At 44.9% G+C, this 27511-nt stretch overlaps 1 protein-coding gene across 6 annotated transcripts in view; it reads left to right on the plus strand.

Annotated features, from left to right (window-relative positions):
• SLC16A4 (solute carrier family 16 member 4) overlaps nucleotides 1-27241 on the plus strand; it is a 31640-nt gene extending 4399 nt beyond the window's left edge. For 3 of the 6 annotated variants that reach the window (XM_045817097.1, XM_045817095.1, XM_045817100.1), the window contains 7 exons: nucleotides 2949-3081; nucleotides 3847-3990; nucleotides 4158-4319; nucleotides 5598-6113; nucleotides 7923-8134; nucleotides 9581-9674; nucleotides 18198-18949. In XM_045817097.1, the coding sequence (XP_045673053.1) occupies nucleotides 2949-3081; nucleotides 3847-3990; nucleotides 4158-4319; nucleotides 5598-6113; nucleotides 7923-8134; nucleotides 9581-9674; nucleotides 18198-18322 (1386 nt within the window). In that variant the 3' untranslated portion in view covers nucleotides 18323-18949. Of the gene's footprint in view, nucleotides 1-2439; nucleotides 2570-2948; nucleotides 3082-3846; nucleotides 3991-4157; nucleotides 4320-5597; nucleotides 6114-7922; nucleotides 8135-9580; nucleotides 9675-9982; nucleotides 10384-18197; nucleotides 18950-27221 lie in introns of those variants that run through there. The other 3 variants (XM_045817099.1, XM_045817096.1, XM_045817098.1) reach the window with 3 other exon arrangements.
• Nucleotides 27242-27511: the final 270 nt, after the last annotated feature.

Genomic DNA, 27511 nt, shown 5'->3' on the forward strand with positions numbered 1-27511 from the left:
TAGTCTGCTTAAATAAGGGGAAACCCTTGGCGACATTTTTTTTTTCAAGCTATGATTTCCCAATCCCTTTTTGAGAGGGAAGGGAGGGCAAAAGAGAGAAACATCAATGTGCGGTTGCTGGGGGCCATGGCCTGCAACCCAGGCATGTGCCCTGACTGGGAATCGAACCTGCGATCCCTTGGTTTGCAGCCTGCTCTCAGTCCACTGAGCTGCGCCAGCCAGGCCTTGGGGACGTTTTAAAAAAATATCTTTGAGTGGAACAGAAACAAAGTTGGAAGGTTACGAGTTAAGGGAGGGAGGCAGGGTAGAGGCCGAGGCGGACCTCGGCTTTTTTGGCGTCCGCAGTGGAGGGCGCAGACTCGTTTACTGGAGACAAGTCATGTCCACTCACTGCTGCTGTGCCCAGACCGCAGAGATGGGGCAGAGAGGGCAATTTCAGAGCTGGGGGGCCCAGGGGCTCACCAAATTCAGGGTGCGGAGGCCAGCCCAGAGCCCACATCCACAGGAAAAGAAGAAGGACATTTCCCAGAGTGGCGCCCCGTTGTAGTGCTCCAGGCTGATGACAGGCGCGGTCACCACTCCGTGTGCTCGGAGCTGGCAGAAACCAGTCCGGGGCCTTCGAGGTTCTGGCGGGTCCTCCAGCCCCCTTGCCTGATAGAAGCACCTTTGGGAACCCTCGGACTGCGAGCCCTCTGACTGAGGGCCTGGTAGAACACTGTTCACTCTGAATGCGTAGCCCCGGTGTCCACAGCACCGTTCACTCCACATCATGCAACACTGGTAGCTTCTACCAGCATCGGAATGGGGGGGAATGTTTTGAGAGACCGCCTCCTCACCACCCCCAACCTCTGCAGCCTTGGGGCACCGCCTCTGGTTCTCGGTCCCTGGCTGCAGAGGAGAGGCAACCCTAGTCTGCAGTAAGGGTCCGGCTGGGGATGGATGGAGGGGGAGGTCCCGGTTCCCGAGCAGAGAGGGGTCGAGGGATGAGGAGGCCGAGAGGAGTCGGGCTCTGACTTGGCCGAGTGGGTGGGAAAGTGGGCCTGGCTAAGAGCGAGGTTTTCATCTGAGAGGGGTCGCCCTGAGTTGGAGAGAGATGGTGAACGGTTCTGTAAAGGAGTCTGAAACTCCTGGGAAAGGACTCCGGTTGCACAGGATAATACAATAGTCATGAATAGTTTGACTATTAAGTGCTGCTTGATGGTCCCGGATTATGATTGTTTGATCTAATGATTTTTCCACTTTTTGATGGCGAAGAAGCAGTAATAAATTACAAGATAATTCAATGCTTTGTTGCGAAATAGTCTTTGTGTTAGATGGTTTTGCCCAGCTGTAGGTGTTCTGACATACCTGTAAGGTAGGCTAAGCTATGATGGTCAGTAGGTTAGGTGTCTTTGATGCATCTTCAAGCAAGGGTATTTTCAATGTATGATGGGTTCGTCGGGGTTTAACCCCAGAATAACGTATTAAGTACTTCATGGGGACTTTCTCAATCTTCACAATCCAGGGTTAGCTAGTCCTGTGAGCTGACTAACCTTTACTTCACCTCCGCCTTACAAAAGAAGAAGCTTCATTTCTGATAAAGAGTTTGCCTAAGGTCACACCACTTGTAGGAAGCGGAGCCAGGAGCCAGGCCGAGGAGGCTGACTCTGCAGAACACCCACTTCTGCACCGCCCGTGGGTGGCAGTGGAAACCGGGAGCGTGAATGACTGCCTACAGGGGCACACAGAAGATCGAGGGAGATGAAGACAGAAACCGAAGGCAGACTTTTCAGTAGCTGGACAGAGAAAGTGAAATCAGTCACAGAGCACTCAGAGTCTGTGATTCTTTTTTTTTTTTTAATTTAATGTAATTTATTTTTTAGAGAGGGGAAGGAAGGGAGGGAGAGAAATATTGATGTGATATATCAATCAGTTGCCTCTCGCACGCCCCCTACTAGGGGAATCAAACTGGTGACCTTTTGATTCTCAAGTAGGCACTTAATCCGCTGAGCCACATCCGCTAGGGCAAGGTCTGTGATTCTTAAGTAATGCATGGCCAGGATGAGAGCAGAGACAGTCGCTTTAAAAAAACTAAGGCCAAAGAAATGGGAAGCTAGGAAGTCCCTGGGGACAGAGTGACTGTGGAGTCTGAGTAGGTGGCTTTCCTTCCAGTTCCTCCCTCCTGAGCCCTGCTCTTCACTGCCCCAGGCTATCCAAGTTGCAAGAAACAAATGCTAGCACCAACAAACAAACAAAACACACACACAAAAAACCTCTGACCTCCAAGGAGTGCTCCTCCTAGTGGTGGGGGGAGGTGGTGCAGGTAAGGAGGGCTCCGTGGGGCAGAAGAAAAGGAAGGGCACATGACCCAACCAGGTGACCTCGTTTACTCCTGTTCCCCTGGCACAAATTAACAGCGGTCCTGTAGGCTCTCAAAAGTGTTTTCAATTTGGATAAATGACATAGTTACCCTATTTATATGTGATGTGAGGGGCCGGGCACTCAGCTCAAGAGCTGAGTTAAAGCAACGCTGACCTAAGAACTGATAGGGACAATTCATCTTTTGGTCCAGTGTGCTTCTCTCCCAAAGGTAAGGGGGCTGGGTTCTGTTCCATGTCACTGTAACAGGACAGCAGGGTAGCGGCTGATCTGGAGTCACTCTCTCCAGGTTCTAATCTCAGCTCCAGCACCTCCATCTTCAGCAACTTTTAAGCTCTCTAAACCTCAATTTCCTGATCTCTGCTATGACAGAGACACACCTATTCCACAGCCTTGTGAAGACTGAATGAGACACTTCCTCGTGAAGTGCTGAGAGAAACCCTTAGGGGATGACCACCCGGCAAAATACCGAATGTACGAGGAATTGCCCAGCGACCTGTAGGTGCTGGGGGAATCGGAACCTCGAGTGGTTGCAACCTCCTCTGTAAGGGCTCGCTCACCACATGACTGGGACTCTGGTCTGCTTTTAGGTAAACGTGTTTGTGGTGGGGATGACCAAGACTTTTGCCATTTTCCTTGTGGTGTTTCAAGAAGAATTTGAAAGCAGCGCGGAGCAGACTGTGTGGATCGGCTCCATCATGGCATCGCTGGCTTTTTCCGGAGGTATGAGCCAGCGGTAAGCTCGCTGTCCCAGGAGCGGGATCACAGAGGGCAGGCAACTCCAACACTCGTCTGTCATTCGCGACCGAGGCCTTGCTGACTCAGGCTCGTTTGTTAATGTGGAAAGTCCCACTTTGCTGAGCAAAGTCCCAACTTGCAGTGTGTAGCCTCCACTTGACTTGGCAAAGTTGGACAAATTCGAGCTCGAGCAAAGGACGCTAAAGAATCCAACTAGTTAATTCCATCGCTGAGTGGTTCACGCCTTGTTCCTTTCCACGGGGCCTTAACCAGGGCTCAGCCAGCCAGTCTCCCGCTGGGCAGTCAGGTCCTGGAGTCCTGGCCTGATCGCCTCAGCCTACTCAGAACAAACGGAGAGCCACCTCCTGTTCCTTTAGTTTTGTGTGGAGCTGCCGTGGGGTGGAGATTAATGAGCAAAGCTCCTTCTAGCCATAGGTCACCAGATGCAATCTCCTTCTGTGGAGGTTTTAAAAGCAATGCGTTTTCAGTAACCTTCTCTTCTGAACCTGCATATTTACAGTCCTTTCCTTAAAACAAACAAACAAACAAACACCCTCTTTTTCCTAAAAGCAAAATAATGTGGGACTGGGGATGGTAAGAAACCCAACACAGAGACCCTTCTGAAGGACACAGCGTACTCCCGGGTAGCGTCCTCCTGTTTACCTGCGGCCGCCCCCCTCAGCTGCACGTCGGTGGTGAGAAAGGCCACAGCACACTCGCCTAGTACTGGCTTCTCTTTCTTTTCCCGAGGTCCCCTGGTTTCCATTATCGGGGAGAGATTCGGAGAGAAAACTACCTCCCTTCTTGGGGCTTTTCTTGTTTCCGGTGGATATATGATCAGCAGCTGGGCTACGAGCATCCCCTTCCTCTTGGTGACTATGGGACTTCTACCCGGTGAGTCCACTGCGAAAAGGCTCTGACGAGGGAACTAGAAACCTCTCACGGTCCCTGGGTTCAAAGGGCCTATTTTATTATCTCGGGTCCAGGAGAATATCTGGTCCGGCACCACGGCCCTTCATTTGATTCCAACCTATTGTGTGTTTTTTTTTTTTTTTTTTTAGGTTTGGGTTCCGCTCTCTTGTACCAATCAGCTCTGCTGATAATTACCAAATACTTCAAAAAACGATTAGCACTTTCTACAGCCATTGCCCGTTCAGGGATGGGGCTGACATTTCTCTTGGTACCTTTTGCAAGAGCCATGATAGATTTGTATGACTGGACAGGTGAGTCATTCTACGTTTCTGACCTATGAACTCTGCACCATTTCCTGTTCAGCTTTCTCCCTCTGATGGCTGGAAGTGAAGATGTTTGGAGCCAGAGTGGGAATAATTTCTAAAGGAAACGTGCTCCTCCTCCTTGGAGAAAACACAGGAGAGATCTTGAACTACCTACAGGCTCAGCCAGTGACAACTCCAAGTTCAGCTGGAGGGGCCCTGAGGGCACTGAAATGTCCCCTGTGGGGACAGCGATACTCCTGGGGAAACAAGGACACCCCTTTCCCCCTCCCTTCCACTCTTTTTTTCAACATTTCCCTCTAAGAAAAAAAGCTGCATTAAAAAAAAAAATGCCTTCTCCATCACCCTTATTAAAACAGAACCAAAAAAGAAAGAATTGGGTAAAAAGAGGATTATGTTCCTTAATACTTAGTCTTTTATATACTGTCAACTATAAATTTTCACAAGTGGATGAAAATCATTCCCTCCACAGTCTTCTTTGTGCCTTAGATAACTAACTGGATTGAGTAATCTTACATTACTGGAAAAATACGATATGCGCATGTGTATGGATATGCCCATTTCTAGATAAGCATATACCCCAGAGCAGTTTTGTTGAGTCTGCCCTTTTCCAAGTAAGAAACCACCAGCAGTGTCGTAGTGAACAGGACCCGCTGGCAAAGCCGTGACGGGAGAGCAGAACCGCAGCTGAGTCTGTCTCTGGAAGCACCGCACACGAGTCCCAGCACTGGGTAGGCCACGCTGAAATCAGGCACCTACTGGCCTCAAAGGCAATACTGGCATCTGTCTTCTTTCAAGGAGATTAAGAATGTCACGAGATGAAAGGCTGTCCCCTCTTGCACAGCAGTTTCCCAATGATTCAAGCCCTGTGTTTATTACGCCCAAGTTTATACCCACCTCAGAATATTTCAAATCCCCATTTAAGACACAATGCAATTGTCTGACATTTGAAATCTCTCCCCTCACCCCAAGAAAACCCTTATTCTTTTTTCCTTTAGCACAAATGGCACTGCCTCCTTCCACACCACGCACTGGGGCTGCTTTCTGGTACCGTAGGTACGAAGGACACCCTTTTCACAAGGACATAGCAGTGTGTATGGCCAACAATTAAGTCACCACATTTACTTTCAGTTAAAATCAGGGGACAAAGCAGCATCTTAAGGAATTATTGCACCATGGGCATTTAGTGGCGGGCTCTTCTGAGCCTAAGAACTCAGCATTATGAAATGAGAGGTAATTTCTCACTTCTCAACTTCTCTCTTTAAGGTGCCCTTGTATTATTTGGAGCTGTCATGCTGAACTTGGTGCCTTCTAGTATGCTCTTGAGACCCATCCACGTCACCAGCGAGAACAATTCTGACATGACGGATAAAGGGGGCAGTTTGTCTGCAGGTGGCCTGGAGGCAGCGTGCAGGCCAGACGCGCCCCGCTGCAGTGCAACGCCGGCGTCTCCCACCAGGGACAGTGCTCTGCAGAAGGCTGGGCCAGCCGGTGCAAGTGCAATAGGCTCACAGGATCAAAACGAAGAGGTCAACAATGGGCCGAACAGGAACAGGCTGTTCCTGGTAATGAAGGAAGAACATTTCGAGCCAAAGGGTATTTCATGGAGCTGTAAACAACTCTGTGACATGTCTCTTCTGAAGAAGCCTTTCTTCTGCATATTCACGTGGTCTCTTCTCTTCAGTAACTTGGCATACGTGGTGTCCACCTTCCACCTGGTAGCCAGAGCCAAAACACTGGGAATCGACGTCACGGACGCCTCCTACCTGGTCGCTGCTGCAGGTAAGAAAGCCTGCTGCAGCCTCACACTCAGCCAAGGAGAGAGGTCTTAGTAGTTTTTCACAGGTGCCCATCTGACCCAGTAGACATTGTTAGTTGGAAAATACTGTAATTTTTAAAAGATTTTATTTATTTTGAGAGAGGGAAAGGGAAGGAGAAAGGGAGAGAAACATCAGTGTGTGGTTGCTACACACGTACTCCCTACTGGGGACCTGGCCCACAACCCAGGCATGTGCCCTGACTGGGAATTGAACCGGCGACACTTTGGTTCATGGGCCAGCACTCAATCCACTGAGTCACACCAGCCAGCCAGGTTGGAAAATACTGCATTTTTAAAAGCTAGTGCTTAGTGGCAACTGCCACCCAAGGAAGCAAAAGAAATTCTAGGTGGAGAGCTTAGCACCGTGGTTGAAAGGTTTGGTTCTGTGGCTAGACTTCCTGGGTTCAACTTTTTGTTCGCTACTCCTGAGCTATGCTACCTTGGGCAAGTCACATGCTTTCTCTGTGCCTCAACTTCCTCATCTGCAACATAGGGATAATAGCATGCACCCTGATAAGGCCATTAGGATTAAACAAGTAACGCGTTTGAGGTTTAGCGTAGTGCCTGGCCCATTGTGAGCATTCAACAATATTCTACTAACATTTGTAGCTACTTTTTCCCTTGAACTCACAGTAAGACATAATTATGCTTGATGAGGCTAGTCACTAAGGGACCAGCTGACATTTAAAGTAAATTAGAATGTAAGTTAAAAAGGAAAAACAGTTAAGCATAAAAATGTATGGGAACAGGATGCTTGACCCAGTACAGGCTCTCACACCTGCAGAAAGAGGAAGTCTAAAAACGTGAGCAGGGGGAAAGGGAACCGGTTTGCTGTCACCTGGAAACTCTCGGCAGCGCAGCGCTGACTGCCCCCTCGCTAACTTCTTGCCAGACCATGTACCAAGTCCTCACAGGCCGACCGCACTTCACTTCCAACTGCAGAGGTGTCTGCTTCAGACCGAGTGTACGCACGCACACAGAAAACACAGAGCTAAACGCTCTTTCACTGAACTGCCAGACGGTGTCAGTTTAGGTCAGATTAGGGCTATCCAACAGAACAAAAGAACGTAACATACAGACCAAGTATGTATCCTAGGAACAGCAACGGCGGTGTTCGGTACTTTCATTTCCTTTTGCGCGTGCGTGTGGGGGTGTGTAGTTTATGTCTGAACTGTAGGGAGGATCTGAAATATAAAACTGCAGCTCATGCTCATCTTCTCTTGGTGTTCAACCACATTAGCTTTTAACAGTGTAAGGGATTAAGAATGCTTTATTATCATGGAATTGAGCAAAAATGGGGTTCTTACATTTTATTCTAGTTACATCACAGCCCCAGTGTTCAAAATGTAATCTTCCATTTCCAGATTTCCTACACATTTTCAAAACAAGCATAATAAATTTTGGAGAAGGACTTACAAAACCCCAAATACTCAAATATAAGGAAAGAGTCCTGACATTTTTTTAAAAACATCAGCCTTTATTATTTATACTCCAGTTGTCACCCACCCCATGACCCCATGACCCTCTGACTTCCCGACACGGGCCTGTAACCAGGGATTTCAGCTTGGTGGTGTGAACTCTTTGCTATTTTATGTATTTGGAATACGTAAGTAAATTATATGATCTACAGAGAGACAAGGGAGAGCATTTTTTTCCTCCTATGTCCTAGCCTCAAGATGACTTAGGAAAACACATCTTAGGTATTCACATTTTTCAAAGGGGCTGGGAACATGGAATTAGGATTTCATAAGACCTTTTCAAAACTGTTCCAGGCATCACTGAGGCAGTCAGTCAGATTCTCTCTGGATGGGTTGCTGATCAAAACTGGATCAGAAGGTATCATTACCACAAGCTCTACCTGGCCCTCTGTGGCATCGCCAACCTGCTTGCTCCTTTGGCCACCACATTCCCACTACTCATGACCTACACCGTCGTCTTTGCCATTTTCTCTGGTGGTTACCTGGCACTGATACTACCCGTGCTGGTGAGTGGGCGCGCTTGTTACCACTGTCACCCCGTTCAGCAGAGGCAAGGGGTAATACAACACTCTCCCCCAAAGAGAAGACATACTTTGTAGTAATTACATACTTTTTAAAAAAAGATTTTATTTATTTATTTTTAGAGAGGGAAGAGAGGGAGATAGAGATATAGAGACAGAGAGAGAGAGAGAGAGAGAGTGGGAGAGAAACAAACATCAATGTGCAGTTGCTGGGGGTTATGGCCTGCAACCCAAGCATGTACCCTGGCTGGGAATCGAACCCACGACACTTTGGGTGGCAGCCTGTGCTCAATCCAGAGCTACGCCAGCCAGGAATAATTACATAATTAAAAACTGCCATGCCCAGGGCCTCAGAACCCCTGCAGCCGTACCCTGGCCCGGCCATTCGACTAATCTTGGGGGCTGGGACGTGGAGAGAGCTGCCCACACGAAACAGGAGAGAAAAGGGAAAAACATGGGATCCGCAGGATCCCACTTTGCTTACCCGTTTCCCAGGTTGGGCTTCTCCTCACCTCTCCCCTTGAGCTCCAGCCACCTCCCTGGCTCCTTTTTTTTTTTTAATTTTTAAAAAAGATTTTATTTATTTTTTTAGAGAGGGAAGGGAGGGAGAAAGAAAGAGAAAAACATCAGTGTGCGGTTGCTGGGGGTCATGGCCTGCAACCCAGGCATGTGCCCTGACTGGGAACCGAACCTGTGACACTTTGTCTGGCTCCTTCTGAGACACGGCACCTAAGTGTTCCTGATGGAAGGCGCTTCCTGCCCAGCGTGGCTCCTCTTGTTGAGAAGCTCTGTGCATTTCAGTGGGGACTTTTTTTAAGTCTTCCTTATTTTTACCCCCAAATGTCTTAAGTCCTGGACACAAAGGGAACTGAAGTACAAACTTCTGGATTCTTCTTAGAACCAGGCCCCCAGTGTGCGGGAGGGCAGTCCCTACAGAAGTTCTGGCCTCACGCCAGCGTTAGCTGAGTGCTGCAGGACATCCCGTGAGGCTCAGGCAGAACCCAGCCTTCTAAAGCTGCCATCAGCTCCTCCTAATACAGGATCTTACAAACCCATGGTTGGAACTGAGCCTCAGGAGGGTTCGAAAATACCACTGTCAGCTAGACTATGAATTCCATTTCCTAAAAGAGAAGAGCAGTAAGGTTGGCGGGGGGGAAGGAGGAGAAGTACTCCGGAACCACCTAAAAGACTAAAAAGAGAACCACAGAACCAAAGTTCCTTTGTAATGCAGGGAAAACACCGCCTGCCTAGCGGTATATCGCTGGTCCCCCTCAGCCCCCTCCCAGTATTAGGGCACGGGCCATCCCGGTCACCTCAGGAGTCCATGGGTCACAGCCTGAGATGACATAAGCAGGATCTGTCCCTTGGTAGGCACAGGCGTCCACAGAGCTCCCCCTCAATGTGGCTGACACTGAATTCTATCCCCTACAGGTTGATTTGTCTGGGAACTCAGTATGTTACAAGGTGCTGGGCCTTTCCGCCTTCTTTGCTGGGACAGCTATTCTTTCTGGACCACCCATGGCAGGTAACAGCTTAGCCACAGTCTGAGCTACTGAGAGACAATGCTGACCCATGATCAATAGTAACGTGTAATGACAACATCAGCTTAGAAGCAGCTAGTGCCGCCTATGCTATTCCCATCCCACCCCCGCACTGCATCACCAGCCCGGGAGACAGGTGTGCACCGAACAGGTTCTTGGATCCCCGTGGGCACGTCAGAGTAGGGCTTGTGTGTACGTCTGCTGGTTGGGGAAGGCAATCCAGTTTTATCAGACTTTGAAAAACCTATGATGCTCCCAAGAAAAAGAACCACCACCATTTTTACCCACACAGGAGTCTCTTTTAGAGCCTGAAACTGTGGGCCCGACCCTCTGCTCTGCAGCTGTGTCCAGGGCTTCTCGACACCTCTTCTTCTGGAAGAGCGCCGGAGGCCCTTGTCTTCTCTCCGCACCCAGGGTGGAAGGGCGCCTGGCCCGCAGGCCAGAGTCTCGAGGTGGGGTGTGCGGGCCCGCAGGCACACAGCAGAGTGCAAGCCGGGGGCGTTCAGGTGTTGGTTTCCACCCACTTCTTCCTATCCGGACGTGTACCCCAAGACTATTGAAGACTGACTGCTCACGCAGAAATACTTCTAGGGAACACACTTAAGCTTTTGTATCTTCCATACTACAGTTCTCAATGTATCTGACCATACAAATCACTGCCACAGCATTTCCAATCGCCCACAGAAAGGAGCGCAGCCTAAAACCTACTGCTGCCTCCTTCAGTCGTAAAGTGAGACAGAAAAAGGATCTGATCTTGCCCACTATATCATTTTTTAAAAACTAAGTTATATAGTATTAGGTGTGCACTTCTATAAACTTAAGACTTAGAAAAGGCAAATATCTAAAGAAATGTATAAAAATCTAATAACGAAGACTAGTGGAAGGAAAAGGAAAAAATGCAGGTTTTTAATTTTAATTTTTTTTTTTTAGTTTTAGGTCAGGTGTACCTAATCTTTCTTTTTAAGATTTATTTATTTATTTATTTTTAGAGAGGGAAGGGGGGAGAAAGAGAGAGAGAGAGAGAGAGAGAAACATCAATGTGCAGTTGCTGGGGGTCATGGCCTGCAACCCAGGCACGTGCCCTGACTGGGAATTGAACCTGCGATACTTTGGTTTGCAGCCCACACTCAATCCACTGAGCTACGCTAGCCAGGGCGGTTAGGTGTACCTAATCTAAAGGCAAAACTTACTCAAGTATACAACCGAATCCTCATTTGCACGATGAACACACATCTGCCCCTGCTGTCTAACGCAGCCCGCACAGCATACCCGGAGAGCAGGCTAGGATTGCAAGTCGAGGCAGAATCAGCACACGGGGCCTGGTGAAAGCAGACCAAACACGAGAACTACCTCACGGCTAGTGCCCAGCGCAGCGAGATGCAGAAAACAGCCCAGTTACAGTTTTGCCTTGTTTTGTTTTCTTCATTCTGTTCCTCCTGGGACTTTGCAGCCTATTAGACCAAAAGTGCAGGGAGGTGCCCGCCACCAGTGCACGGAGCATCTCGGTCAGACCATAAGATAAAGGCAAGTAAAGCTACGGCATGTTTAGAGATTCCATGTCTTGTGCCTTTCTGTGCACTCCTTGAAATGAACTGTTCAGAGCTCCACACAGGAGAAGACATGGCTAGTTCTGTGAGAACCGCGGCCCGAAAGGCAAAAGCTATACATGTGTGTGGGTCTTGAAATCCATGTTGGATCAAAAGATCAAGATCAGTGATCTTTTATTTTTTTTTTAATGTAAAAGGACAGACTACAACAGCAGATTAGAAAACAGAATGCATCGCTTTATTATAAAGCTTTTATTTTACACATACACCTATGTATCTTAAGTATATGTGATGTAAAGGATACTTCTTACTGTTAGTGAGTCAAAAAAAATTTACAAACCTTTTATTACCCAAAGCCCACAACACCCGAGCAGTGTATGTGAGAGAAAGGAAGCTCACGGTAGAATCTTCACACCTGTTAATTCTGAGAATATTCATTAGGCAACTATAAATTTTTTAAGTTCTTTAAAAAGTCAAAAGGAAACACTAAAGCTGCTGCTGAAAGCTTAACCTACAGACTTTTTAGTCTCAAGTTGCTCCCCGTGTCCCCAACAGGATGACGGGAAGTAGTGCAGGCAGGCAGGCCCCCTGCTCTACCGCGAGCCTGCTCGCCCCGACTCAGGACTCGGGCCCTGTGTGGACGGCGGGGAGCTGCAGCGGGGCCTCTGCGCCTGCAACTCCTGCCTCTGGGAGGTGACAGAGGACGCTAGGAAGGCCACTAGATTTGTTCCTAAATTCTGACTCCAGCAGCAATTACCCGAGAAACACCCGAGATTCTGCTTTACAGACTCACTCGGCCTCCACAGGACCGGGCAGCCCCGTTCCCGTCCTTAGCCTGAAATCGACCAACAGGCTGCCACTGGTTATAAAACAGTGAGTTCTCAACCAAACTTAGATCTTCAAAACGGTACGGGATTCTCACTCTGGAACTTACCTGTCAGATCTTTCACTAGCAAACTGCAAAGGCTGAAGCTCCTAGAAAAGATCACAGGCATTTTACACTAGGAATCTAGCACACAGTGCAACCTTCCACAGTGATCCTCAGCCAGAACACTAGTCAACAATGGGAACGCCAGTTACCTGAACAGTATTTTTCTCCTTCCTGTATGGAAACGAGAAAGAAAAACAAGTTAGTCCTATACAGCATATTTTAATACAACATGGAAAGGAAAAAAAAACCATGAAAAAATCCATAGGAATCATAACAGCTTCTTGAAAATATACTTTTCTCTTTTAAAAAATGTATGAATATATAGGCAAGAAATTTATACACCTTTTAAAACCATGATTATGACAGTATAGTAGGCAACAAAATTCTCTATCCAGTCTTTGCTGGAGCTCTTTGACAGGGGCTAAAATGGGTGTGAGTTTAAAACGACGCCCCAGTAACACACACCTGCTCCACAAGCCACGCCCTGCCCGCTGCACCCCACCGCCCGCCCCTCCCATTCCCCTCACAGACTCGGTGACCAGTTCGCAGTGCAGAACGTGGCCTGCTTCAGACGGGGTGAGCTTCGGGGTTGTTCTGGGGTCCCCCGCACAGGCGACCAGGAGACCTAAGTGTAGCCTGGACGTCGCCCCTTAGCCACACCCAGCCGCTGTTGTTTCTGCCGGGAGCTGGCACCCAGATGGAAGCCTCGAAGGTTGTGGGAAAATTAAGAAGTACTGCTATTTTAAAACATTATTTCAATTCTAGTAGATCCTGTTACCAAAAGTAAGCCTGCAGAAAGCTGTGATAGCGCCTCTGGCAAAAAAGCAAGTGTATCATCATATTCTCCAACACACGAGTCAGGTGTAAGCCAGTTATGTGAAATTCCTCATCTTCCATCCAAAGGCATTTGGCACGTGAGCTCAAAATGCTAAAAAGGCTCCGTTTCATGTAAAAACAAAACCAAGGGCCCCTATTAGCTGCCCGTAAACTAAAGCTCAACGCAGTCCGCTCTCCTCCCCGTGTCCCCATCCCCAACTGATGGATGCACGTAACATGCTAATACACATTCCAATCAATCACAGTCACCTGCTGAAAACTCCCTTAAAACACCACAAGCAACTTATTTGGAAACTCAGTTTTCACTCAGTAACACCAAGGAACTTACCGGCCCAGCTCTCTGCCGGCTGCTGCGGGGGACGGGGAGCAGACAAAGGCTCTTCTCCGACTGTTCCCCCAGTTTCCTGGGGGGGGGGGTGGCGCCCCGCCCTGCCGCGCCCCCTGACGGGACTTAACTCCAGAACAGCGGCCTCAGCTCCAGCACCGGGTCCTAACAGAACACGCGTCCTCCCTCCACTTCACTGACGGGAAATTTAGGGAGGCCACTGTAACCCACGTCTCCATTTCCTTACCCTTAAATGAGGACTTTCTGAGCCGTCCTACAGAAAGAACGACCTTAAATCCCATTAAAGCTTCATGCAATCCAGTGCAGGTTCTTTACAAAAGTAATTTTTTCCCACAAACTCAAGGCAAGCCATTTCTAAGGCAAAATAATTCTGTCAGCTGCACACCAGCCTAAGTCCAAGCCAACCAGTCCCTAAAGGAGAAGCACGTGGCTCTCCTGCTACTGTTCGCCGACCTCACACTTCTCAACAACACCACGGGGTGAAACTGGGGATGCTGCACCAGCCATCGCCTGTGTTTTGTAAGAAAGGACGGTGGCTAGATGGAAACGCATCCCGCCAAGCTCGCCTCTGTGCCACTAACACAGAGGGGTTCCCCGCATGGGAGGACAGGTCCGTTCCCATCTCTCCCCCACCCGCACTTCGGGTCCCACATTAAACACTCCGCCCAGCCCCCACTCCCCGTGCCCGACCACGCCCTCCGCGCCTGTCAGCCATCTCTGCCTGTCAGTGGGGAATTGCTCTACAGCCTGAAACTGTGTTTGGAAGACAGACAAAACAACTTGACCCCCTGGTCTGCTATAAATCCCTTCGGAGGTTAGGAGTAAGTGAGAAAGCAGGGCAGAAGTCTCTGTCTCCTAAGTCCTGAGGGATACATTAGACTCTGAGCAGACAAAGGAAAATCATCTAAATAATTTCTTTATCCAGTGATTTTTCCCATAAACAACAATGCCCCATTAAATTTTATTTCGATCCAGTTTTTCTAGGATTGATGAATCCCTACAAAAACATCACAAAATAAATTCCAAATAGCTCCTTAGTGAGGTTTAAAAAAAGAAGGCGGTTATTCCTTCTCTTGCAAATGTACTCCTCTGCAAGGCCAAGGAAGCAAGCTTCAAAATCCTAACACAGACCACAACCTTCTTAATAAAATCCACAGCTCGGAGCCAGTACCTACCTACCTTACTGCAAGTCTCTATCATGGGCCTTTGGAGAGTTCCAGTCTTAAAAGCACCAAGGGTTGGACCACATTTCCCAAGATGACTGAAAATACCTGTACGTACTTTCCCATCATGGCGCATATAGGAAATATTTGCATAGCACACCCAAAGTAAAACAATGAGGCTGCTAAGAGCCAGCCAGCCAGCAGCTCCAGTGACCCCAGGGATGGGATAAGATCACTGTCTTGTACACCTTGGAAGTCTGCCCCTGGGCTGCAACCCAACAGCCCCAAGTTCTGGTTCAACGCCGGCCGGCTAGTCACTCACAGAATTCTCAACCACTAATTTGAACTAGCATCAAGGAACTTTGGAATTAAGAGCTTTGGGGTATATGTCAAGTTTTCATAAGATGACCAACAGTAAACTTGAAAGTAGTAATTCTAATAAAAAGGATTCATAACTGAGTTCAATCAAGCCCTGAGATACCACAGGTATAATATTTAGACAGGATGTTAAAACTCATTTTTAAACATGTATGGCTTAACCTGTAAAGTGATGTTAAATAGTGTATTTTTAAAAGATTCTTAAAATTTATCTTTAGACAGAGGGGAAGAGAAGGAAAGAAACATCAATGTGTGGTTGCCTCTTGTGCAGCCCCTACTGGGGACCCACCCCACAACGCAGGCATGTGCCCTGACTGGGAACCGAACCAGTGACCCTTTGGTTCACAAGTCGGCGATCAATCCACTGAGCCACACCAGCCGGGGCTAGTTTCATAATGTTGACATCTTATAAAATGAATTTAGAATCCTATATACATATCAAACGACAGATTTTTCTAATCCCTTTTGTGTTGGCTATAAGAAAGCTGGTTTGCAAAACTATTGAAGGAAGTGGAACCTTATCTTAGTTGTTTCAAATTATCACAGGAAACATTATTAGACATTCTGCCCAGAACATGGGTTACAGCTACAGACATAAGGAAGTAGTGTGGAGAACCAGTTTTTGTGCGTAAGAATCACTGGGCGCCATGCACCTCAGGCGAACCCGATGCAGGTGGTGCGGGGACACCGAGGAAATGCCCCAGGGGACTGCCGCTGAGCAGGCTGGTTGCCGGTGTCCCCTCGTGCGGGCCGCACACAGAAACACTAGCATGGAGCAGACACCTCTCTGAACTGCGGCTGTCACCTCATCACGACCGTCTCTGCCCCACACAAGGCTCTGCTATGACCACAAAGGAACCCAGTCTCCTGAACATCAACGTATGTGTGTGTTTCCTTTTGAAACAGCACACAGTAGCTTCTAAACTACCAGCAATAATTTCTTTTAAAAATATGTACTTGGAAGCATTAAACTGTTTAGGGTTGAAAGTGCATTTGTATACAGCTTTTTTCTACTGTTACCAAAAAAGTACAAAGCTCTGATAAAATCAGGACAAATACACAGTGTTCTGCTGTTCTGTGGTGGAGACAGGCTAATTGTTCCAGCCAAACAGAGCAGATATTTCGATATTCACAAAGTTCTGAATTTCACTTACCCAGGAGCCACTTAAGTCTAAGCCTGATTATGACAGCTAATACTTTTACAAGGCAATTAATTAATAACACAGTCCTGCACCCTATATCTTCCCTCAGATTTGGTGTTACAGACTCCTGAAACTAAATGCTCAACTGTACATTACAGTCCTACTGAAATGGCAGCTGGGTCTTAGAGACAGGATAAAAATGTATACTAGTATCTCAATTATCAAGTACAAGAAACAGATCTAAAACAAGTTATGTCATTACATTTTGCACGGAAATACATGGACACAATTCTAAAATATGCTAAGTGATATTTTAATCTTTAATGTCTCTAAAGCAACATTCTGACTTTAAGTGTACGTATATAGGTGAAATGACAGGCTTATAAGCAGTTTTCTCTTAAATTGTTTTGGGCCCTCTGGGATTTCTTAACAGCAACAACCACCGGTTTGCACTATTTTTAGCTGTGCTCTCCTGACCTTTTAGCAGCAGTATTTACCTCCACATCCAAGAATTTCTAGTTTTTTTCCCACAGTTATTCTTTCCAATACTGCTGGTCTCATAACCCACAGGTTATGTATATACTGGTAAATTTGCTGTATTAGTGAGACTAAGGCAAGAATGACAAGGGACAAAAGGGGTGCTGATGCTTTCCACATTCCCTTCTTTCTAGAAATTTCTAAAGGAGCTGGGAGATTGGTCACCTATTTCTCGGTGCATAAAGGTCAATCACAGCATACTACAAGGACCTGTCCTAGTCATTTTCACTCCAGTCTTTTGCTTAACCCCAAGAAACGTCTGAGATCCTTGATAAACATGGAGTCAGTAAGTAAAAAGCAACTAAAAGTTAGCTAGTTTAAGAGGCTCTAAAACATTCATTCATTACATTAAGAACAGGAAACATCAAGCTAATGAAACAACTACAAAACATTTCCAAGTCTGCATCAGAGCCAAATAAGAACAAAGAAGACAGGAGAGAGACATACACAATCAGACCAAAGAAAGGGTCCATGGTCTACCCATCCCGTGAGAAATCCAAGTACAAACGAAAATCAAAAGACACAACGTAAGCTCCACGAGGCCAGACATCTCCACCTATTTTGTTCACAGGTACACCCGCCCGCAGCACCCAGAACTGCGCGAGCACACAGCACCAACATTTTTTCAATCAATGATCAGAATAACAGCTTTAGCTTTTCTAAGGACTTTCTGGATTTTAAATATAAAAGCCATGATACAAGTTTGCATCTACAAACATAACAGGCATACAATCTCTAGAAAAGGAGCTGTCAGGTGTGGTCAGCAGCACCCCCGCAGAAGTCCTGAGACATTTTGAGGGAGTCTATAAGGTCAAAAATATTTTCATAACAATGAGATGTTATTTGCCTCTTTCACAGGGTTGACTTTTGCACGAGTGTTTAAATACTGGTACCTCGCACTAATATTCTTTGCCACTACACGCAGCTTTTTTTTAAAAAAAAAGTGTTACACTTCAGTTCTAGTATGTGCCGTTAGCCAAATGATTTTGAGGACCCCTCCCCACTCTTGCTTTGAAAGAGCATTTCGGGGTGAATTAGTCATCGTGAAACCCAACCAAGCAGCCAGTTCCTTTTCATCTGCTCTTGCGGTGTCCTGAACTTCCCTTCCTGGCCCTTATCGCGGTGCACTGTCTGTGACTAACACCCAACCCCACGGAACCTGACAGTCTGTGAGGGCAGGGGCCACGGCTGCTCTGGCTCATGACCGGATCCTCAGCCCCTAGGGAACACAGTCAAGATGCAAACATTCTTCAGTGAAGGAAGAAGACAATCAGTTCTCTTTCTTCCTTTGGAAAACCTTAGGAATTCACAGTTGTTTTCTTTGTAAGAACAGTGGCCTTCTAATAAGAGTCATCATAAAACAAAGTGGTATGTGTCCCCAACTTTCTCCAACTTCCACTCTAAGATCAGAGATGAGTTCTGGGTCCACAATGACTTTTTCTCCACGGGTTGAGTCCCTACTACCTCCATGGGCAGAAAATAAGACAGGTAAGGAGCTCAAGTAACTTTCTAATGGGCCGAGATGCGGCCTGGTAAGCGCTGCAGACTCCTTTCTTCCAGGACGGCTCGTGGCTGAGGGGGACCAATGAGGTCCGCCTGGCTGACAGAGCCATTTTTCCCTTCCAGGCTGGTTGTATGATTACACCCGGACCTACGCCGGCTCTTTCTATCTCTCCGGCGCGTGCTACCTCCTCGCCTCGGCCTCCCTGTTCTTTGTGCCCCTGGCTGAGCGCCGGAGGAGCAGAGCTTAGGCAGAAGGAGAGGAATGCCAGCAAGCGCGGGCTTAGCAGGAGAAGAGCCAAAGGGGCAAGCCACCGGAAACAGAAGAAAGCCTGCGGGAATAAGCCGCTGGAAGCAAAAGCTCAGAAGAAAAGTGTCCTCACATGTAAAATAAGAAAGCAAGTCAAATATGGATAGTCTTTAAGGTTCCTTTTTCCTTTAGCATTCTGTAGAGTGTCTAATTGGTAGTACGAGAGGAGTAATAGCAACTTAAATTATGCCAGCTGTTAGTATTTAATAGGTCACAATTTTAATCAGTTAAAGCAGCTACCTTAGGTATTAAATGAAAATCAGAATGTTCTATAATAATAAATTAACCAAATTCTCAGTTGTGCTGTAGTAATTCAGTCAATAAAATATGTGAAGACAAAAAAAAATTTTTTTCTTAAAGAAGTATTAAATACAGCCAATGGTTGACCAGAACTCTGGAATCTGAATATTAAAACCTTGTTTAGTAACTATAATGTTCCACATCCCCCAAAAGTTTATCTTTGCTTATTCATTAGAGGTTCTTTATTTTCTCTGCATTATTTTGCTTTTTAAATTTTCTGTAATGTACATTGCTATATAAAAAATAAATAAGAATTGCTCAAAAATAACTTTTATTTCAAGATCATTTAAATAGTATTCCTACCCATCAACATTACTTTTTCACTACATCAAATTATCTAAAATAACCAAGCTCAATGTCTAGATGTGTCTTTAGAACAACAAGTTTTATGAAAGCTGAATAAGTGACTTTTTTACAAAAAGATTTTAGAGACAGGGGAAGGGAAGGAGGAAGAGAAACATCAATGTGTGAAAGAAACACGGTTGCTTCTCACACTCCCCCACCAGGGTGCCTGGCCTGCAACCCAGGCTTGTGCCCAGACCAGCAACGAGCCAAGACCTGTCCTTGCTCTGAGGGACGATGACCAGCCAACCGAGCCACACCAGTCAGGGCGAACAGGTGGCATTTACCCAGAGATACCCTTAAACTAAAAGATATTTCTTAAACATGGAACAATTATGTTAACTAATAATGTCCCTTAGACTAAGCAACTACATGCCAAAAGCCAGCCCTTCATTATTTGGTGATTTTAAGAAGGAAAAACCCCGAACTGTCTGCAACACCAACCTCGCTCAGTATCTCCTTCAGAATGCTCCTTTAAACTACTACTATTGTTATTATTAGTACATCCTTCCATTCTTTTCTGCTTTAAAATAGCCACTGATTCCCTACAGAGAAAAACCCTAAACTGAAAGCTGGTTTTAGTTCCAGAAGGCCACACCCTCTCACTCCCAGGGCACGCCTTTGTGCAAGGCTGGCCACCAGCCACCTCCCCAGGGCCTGCCCCCCCCACCGGGTGGTCTCACTTTCCCTCCCAGTCAGACTCAGTCCAGGCCAGCTCCTCTGGGAAACCCTCCCTAGCATTTCGTAAGCCATCCTCTTGTCTGGAACCCCACCTACCTTTCACCAGAGTACAACCGTGTGAGCTTAAATGTCAACCACTTCCATCGGCCTGCAAAATCAACAACGTGGATGGTGTTTCATTCACTGTTGTACTCCCCAAGGCCCAGCATAAACTTTGGACGAGATTAATCTGGGTTCCAACCTCAGTTATCTTAAAAACAGTAGCTGGTCCTACTTAAAATGCACAGGGTTTACATGTCAATGTAATATCTAACAATTCTTTTTACATTTTAGGTGTAAGATACACGAAAACAACAGACACTCCTCCTCTCACACACACAACGGCAAATGTAGTTAATAAAAAATCCCAGCTCTGCCACCTGTTGCCATGTGACCCCGTGAAATTTACTCCACTTCTCTAAGTCCCAATTTCCTGCTCTGTCAATTCAGGAGAGTATCACCCACCCACCTCACAGATATATTGTGGGGATTAAATGAAAATACACTGGTATCAAGCAAAACACTCCCTCATACACAGTAGCTTCTAATTTCCTTTCTTCTGCTTTCTATGTCAGGAAAAAAAAAAATCAATAAATTATTAGGAACCACTTTCTTCTACCCCCCCTTCCCCTTTGAGCAATAATTATTTTCAAAAGAGCCTTTACCTAAGGCAACTCACTTCCCTCCTGTGAAAGCAGACTGTGCATTTTAGGCAGGACCAACGAGGGAATCAACCCCAAGTTGAATTCTGGTGCATGAACCTTACACAACAGCCGTTCGTGCTCCTCAGTGGCCTCGATGGGAACGGCCCGACAACGCGGCGGCGCGGACCTCCGTCACTGACGTATTCCCTGTGATCGGCGCCTCGACGTTCCTGCTCCTTTCCCACTTTTCTTGGACAATATTATCAGACGTCAACAGAATTTTAAGAACCCATAATCTAGAAATAGTATCCCAGATAGATATAGATAGGGTTTCAAGAAAAGCAAAATAGTACGGTGTTTTTTGTTCTCATTTTTCCTCAAGAGGTCCCCCGGGGGCAAGGAAAACAAGTATTAGACTTCGGTCACACCACCATGTGTGTTTGGAGTGGGAGGGCAGTGAATAATTGTACCTTAATATCTAATATAATCCATACTAGTCACCGAGGCAGGCACACTGCACATGTATCATCGGGTTTAGTCTTCGGCAGATACTATCATGCCCGTTGGACACACGAGCGAACAGTCCAACAGACCCCACGCCCGGGAAGTGCTGGAGTCACAAAGCAAACACACACCGACGCCAGACACCACGCTTCCTTCCCTCTCTAGACCGTCCTGGCTTCTTGGCAGCACCGCGGGTTTACGAAGCCAATGAACTGAAAGCAGCTTATATATATGTATATATAAAAACTAATGTGTATATATATTACAGATTTTTTACAGAGAGGGGAAGGGAGGGAAAGAGAGGGAGAGAAACATCAACATGTGAGAAACACATTGACTGGCTGCCTCTCACAGGCCCCCAGCTGGGGAACCTGGCCCACCAGCACTCAATCTGCTGACTCACACTGGCGAGGGCAAAATTATCTTACAATTATAAATTTGTTCTGGCTCAAATTAGCATAAAATCTTAATATGTAGATTGAAATGAAAATGCAAAGTACCCAAGAACTAAAACAAACACATCTGCTACAATGCAATAACTATATAGTTGTTAAGATAATGAACTTTAGATGTTCTAATATTCACCAACCTGATCAAAAAAGGTAATGCCTAAGTATAGGCCACTTGTAATTCCTTCATATAAAAATATTAGCTTAGTAAATAAATTATGTCATTAAATATTATTTCTGATACTAAAACTCTATTACCTTACAGTACTTTTAAGTTCTTTCCAATCTGTCACCCCATTATCATCATTTCTGTAAGTCCTGGGAGGAAGCTGGAAATGTACCATTTCTATTTTATAATTAAGGAACAAAAGCAAATTAAGACCAAGTTATCTGCCTAAAGTTAGGAAGCTCATCCCAGACAGAGTCAATTCCAACACCTGGTGACCAGTGTTCGTCAGATCATGGCCCTTGGCTTCTCTCCTTTAACGATTCTGTAGTTTAACATTTTTCTAAAAAGATTATTTATTTATTTATTTATGTTAGAGAGACAGGAATTGGGGGAGAAGGAGAGGGAGAGAAACATCAATACATGAAAGACACATCACTAGGTTACCTCTCACACCCCCCAGCCCGGACACAGGAATTGAACCAGCGACCCTCTGGTTCGCAGTCCAGCGCTCAATCCACTAAGCCACACCAGCCAGGGCTGTAGTTTAACATTTAATAAGAGCAAAAGTCATACTTGAATGGACTGAAGTGATAATGTTGTGATCAAATAATCTAGGCATTTTAATATACATGATCCTGTGTTTGCAAAAAAAAAATTAGCTCCTTAATGGATCAATGTGTCTCACTGCAAAATCAGCTTTTCCCGTAAGAGAAAAAACACACTGTGTATAAATAGTTGATGTTAACTGTGTTTTTTTCTTATTTTTTATTTATTTTTTTATTTTTTTAGAAAGAGAGGGAGAGAAACATCAATGTGTGGTTGCCTCTCACATGCCCCCACCAGGGACCTGGCCTGCCACCCAGGCATGTGCCCTGACTGGGAATCGAAACAGTGGCCCTTTGCTTCGCAGTCTGCGCTCAATCCACTGAGCCACACCAGCCAGGGCAATGTTAACTGTTTTTAAGAGAGACATAATACAAAACTTGGACAGAGGTTTCTCGGAAGACCTCAATGTAAAACCAAAGCCCACTACTATTTAAAAACCTTGAGTGGTTTCTCTTAAGTCAGAACCAGCTTCTGTGAGGCTTTCTGCCGACACATATGCCTCATTCAGCCACGCATTTGCCACAAGTATCTCTCCGATTGTCTCACCTTTGTCACCCAGGGTCTTAACACACACAAACAACAGTGAAAAGTCCTTGGTCTTAAATTGTTTTTGCTCTTGATTTATAAAATGGAAATGATACATGCCCAGCTCCTTCACAGGACTGACATGATGATAATGAGGATAGGCCGCAAGGAACTTAAAAGTACCGTGAGGTAATAAGAGTTTTAGTATCAGAAATAGTTTTTAATGACATAATTCATTTATTAAAGCTAATATTTTCATATTAAGAAATTATAATTGGCCCTGGCTGGCATAGCTCAGTGGATTGAGAGCGGGCTGCGAACCAAAGTGTCGCAGGTTCGATTCCCAGTCAGGGTACAGGCCTGGGTTGCAGGCCATGACCCCCAGCAACCGCACACTGATGTTTCTTCTCTCTCTCTCTTTCTCCTTCCCTTCCTTCTCTAAAAAATATATAATAAATAGAACCTTAAAATAAAGAGAAGCTGTAAAGAAGCACATCATAGAATAGACTAAATTAAAATATATATATATAATTGGCCTATACTTAGGCATTACCTTTTTTTGGTCAGGTTGGGGAATATTAGAAGACCTAAATTTTTAAATAAATCAGTTTAAAATTCATGTCTTATTTCTACGAGAGAGGTAAGATGGCATTGCCATATGACAATCATTTCTTTAAAAAAACAGCCTAATCCCTGGTACATTCCGACAGAAGCCAGCGCATGGTGAAATCTCCAGAATGTTCAATAAAAACCTAGAGAGGCCTTTTCAGGGGTGCAGAGAACAGACTGAGAGAGGATGGCCAACTGTTTGGGTTTGGCTGGAAACGAGGGCACCCCTGGGACTTGGACTTCCAGTTTTAAAACCAGGATGAGGTGGCAACTCTTACACTGAGGACTGGAGAACCCATTGAGATACTCGATAGCATATACACAAAAAGTAAATTTTTTCCTAGCCATTTCCCCCCAAAATATCACAAATTCACTTCTATTTTTGCCTCATTCAAGCCACAGTGAGCAAACAGAAATGAACAGGATACACAGTAGTTAAGAAAGGGAGGCGTACATTTTTACTGAGAATCTACTTTTGGGCATGAACTTGTGAATGGACTTGTGAAATTTTAAAAAATGAATTCTCTTTCCCTACTAAAAAACTTCCGACTTTCCCTTCTTACGCTATTTTTACAAAACTGACGATCTGACCTAACATAAAGCCAAGGTGTCCCACTCTGCGGTCCGTGTCAACGAACACTGAAGTTCATGTAGCAGGGAAAAGAGAAGTCTATCAAGGAAATGAGACAGATACATTTCAAAGGACAAGAGCTATTACTATCCTCCGTCCAGTTTCTCCAAACCAGCCAGTCTAGTATAAACCATTTCCAAACACCAACCTATAGCTCACAGGAGGTTTCCACACCTGATTAAACAAGTTCAAGCCTCAGGGCCCCAGCCGGCAGCATAGCCCTCTGACGCCCTACCAGTAAGATGACTCACCCAATGGCAGGTGGCTGAGGTTCTACAAATAATGGACATCTGCCTGGATGAGAGCGGACCAATGTTTGTGTCCAGCAGGTGACCCCTCCTACTTGGCTAAGGAGAGAGGCTGAAAAACTGGTCAATAGTACAGTACTTATTTTATAACGCAAAGACTAAGACTTTGCTCCAAAGAGGCTTATAATTCATGCAGACTTTTGAAATGTCCTCTGTACATATTTTATATTCCAATTTCCGTTTACTGAAAAGTACAAAACAGTAAGTTCTAAGAGGATAAAAATCAACTTTATGACCCCCAAATTAGAAATAACTCAAAATGAGAATTATACTAAGTTAACTGCTTCAAGAAATTTGAGGTCAGAGTCATGAGAAAAGTAAATCCATATTTAAACCCTCCTATTACATTTAATGACTTGATGCCAGTTTCCATTCAAGTGAAAAGTAGTAGTTCGTATTTAAGTTCTAGTTCCGATGGGTATCCTTATAGTGAAAACTGACACCATGCCACAGTTAATAAGATACGGGTTTATAAATATGGACTTTAAAAGAAACTTACCCTTTCCCTTTGTGCAGCTCTGACTTCCAACCCAGTTTCTACAGAAACAGGAGGACAAGTACCAGGGCCAGAAGTCTGCCAATTAGAACGCATCTTTTAGGTGCTGAATAATAAAGCCATATCCCAAAGTCGGCTATAGGGTTTTGATTGTCAGTAGTTCCTAAAAAGAAACCCGGAGGAAAAAAAAAGACATTTAACCAATTGCTGTACTTAGAAATGCTCCCTCCTTTAATATGGCTATTACAATAGAGGAGGTCGATCCAATAACATGTGTATTTTTTAAAAATTTGTATTAGGGCTTCAGACATCTCTAAACTTAGGAAGCAGCAAACAGAAGTGTCTTTGAAGGTTCAAAATATCTTTAAACCCATACATTAAAGCAAAAAAAAAAAAAAAAACCCCAAAAAACACCACTAATCTATCGCGGAAATAAAATATTTTCAACCACCAACTTTAAAGTTCAAATGAATTCATTTCTTTTCTAGAATGATTTTTCATTTAAGATCGTAACATTGCAGATGGTAAACTGCACAAAGAAATAAATGGTGATACAGGTGAGTCCCCATTAAAGAAAACCTCTCAGGTCTCAAGAGTGCTGTGCTTGAGAAAAATCCCTCCAAAACACATACACCAATTTAAAATTTTTAAAAACTGCGGGACGTGAGAATAGTCTGGTTGCAGTTTTTCATTTGATGTCAACATGGTTGCCTGGAGAATGTATTACAGAAGCTTTCATCATAAAAAGGGACACATTAAGAATATCATTTCTTCATCTAAATCGGTATGTTGCAATTTAGAGTATTCTAAGTACATTCATACTGGACCATTCCGGTTAATGTATATGAATCTTAAACACTGTATTATCTGCCACTGTGAACTTTAAGATGAAATAAATGTTAGATTTTTTAATTCTTACTGCTATATGAGGAAAATCAATTTATTTATGAAGTTACTGTCATATTAAAATTAAAACACATAGGCCATGAAGGAACCACTCCTCAATCCTGTCCATAGCCATTCTCCCACTAAAAGCTCTAAACTGACCTCTACCAAATTTTCTAAATTATGAGACAGCCATCATCAAACAGTGTCTCGAATATCCCCATCTGTATCTATAAAAAGTAACATGTTCTATCTCACAATGAAGAGTGGACTAGAATAGAATAGAAAGGGGAGAAAAAAAAGTATGCATTACAAAATAATCAAGAACCAACCAAGTAGGATAGGCAGTAATGACCTTCCCCCTCTTGATGGCAGAGACCTCTGGTCATTTTCTGGTTACCAGAAGCTCACTAAGAACTCTTTTTGTTCCTACTTTCCTAAAAACCTTTTAGTTTTTAAAAAGATTTTATTTACTTTTCCTTTTAGACAGAGGGGGAGGGAGGGAAGAGAAAGGGAGCGATACATCAATGCGTGGTTGCCTCTCATGCCTCTACTGGGGACCTGGCCTGCAACCCAGGCATGTGCCCTGACTGGGAATCGAACCGGCAGCCCTTTGGTTCACAGGCCTGTGGCTCAATCCACTGAGCCACACCAGCCAGGGCTGTTCCTACTTTTTTTTTAAATTTTTTTTTTAAATGCTTTAAAGTAAATGTCATTGACTAATACACATATCTGAGAATCTTACTCATAAGGGGTATGAGTCTAATCACTCGCTTTTATTACATAGGATACATGTATTTATGTATCTACAACTTAAGCTGTGCTTCTCCAACTTTAAAGTTCATGCAAATTGCCCAGAAGAGGTCTAGGGTGAGGCCCTGCAACTCTATTTCTAACACCCTTCCCAGCGATGCTGAGGCTGCTGCTCGGAGGACCACACTTTCAACAGCAGCGATCTAGAAAACCAAGCCATAGACCTGCTGTACTGAACCCCAATTAGAGTCTCAAAGTTTTGGGTTTTCATTTTCAAACAGTTCTTAAGGGACTGATGGTGTATTGTATGCTGAAGATTTGTCTCTGGAGCAGTGGTTCTCAATCCTGACTACGTAGGAGAGTTACCTGGGCACTGAAAACAAAACAAAAACAACACTGGGAACTTGGCAGAGCCCCACTTGACCTAGATCAATTTAGGCGAAGCTCTGAGAAAGTATCCTGGTTATTGGTAGTAGAAAGTTCCTTAGGTGATTCTACTACGTAGCCAGGTTTAAGATCTCTACTATAGAATGCAGAAAAATTCTAATTAAGGTGTCTAGTTTACTGAAGTGTTCCTGTATATAAAGAATATATACACACTAGATTCTTACCTAGGGAACAAGGTAAAAATATTGTCAATTTCCATATGTTGAAATACTAATTTTATGAAACATCAGTTTTCCCAAGATGTCTTAAAATATGTAATAAAAATATATTTGTATGTAGCACCTCAAAGTGTTAATTTTGCCTGTGACGACAGCTCTACTCTGGACACAGATGTATTAACATGCTTATGCATAACATGTTTTCATTAAGTTCTTTTCCTGGGTAAAAGGAAATCTGTTGGTCACCTGGAAAAGGTCAGATATCAATTCAGCACATGTATCTGGTTTGCACAGGATGACAGTCATTCTACGAAAAGACCACCTCAACTGATTTTTAGTAAGGAAGTGTGGCTGGACAACACTGGAGAAATGGCAAGTTGTGGAATACAGAAAGCATGGTAGTAAGTTACAACAGAAGTACACAGTATGACTGCGATGGGAACTTTCATGAGAGTCTGCTGAAAGCAAAAAGAATGAGAACATGATGAAAAATGAGGTGCTGGGGGGAAGATAGCTTTGAAACCTTAGGGTGGCCAACAATGATTAGCTTGAAGAAGAAATAAAATCTCTACAACAGTCTTTAA

The sequence above is a fragment of the Phyllostomus hastatus genome, unplaced genomic scaffold (assembly GCF_019186645.2).
Source record: "Phyllostomus hastatus isolate PE091 unplaced genomic scaffold, TTU_PhHast_1.1 phas_scaffold_216, whole genome shotgun sequence".
Classification (NCBI taxonomy): Eukaryota; Metazoa; Chordata; class Mammalia; order Chiroptera; family Phyllostomidae; genus Phyllostomus; species Phyllostomus hastatus.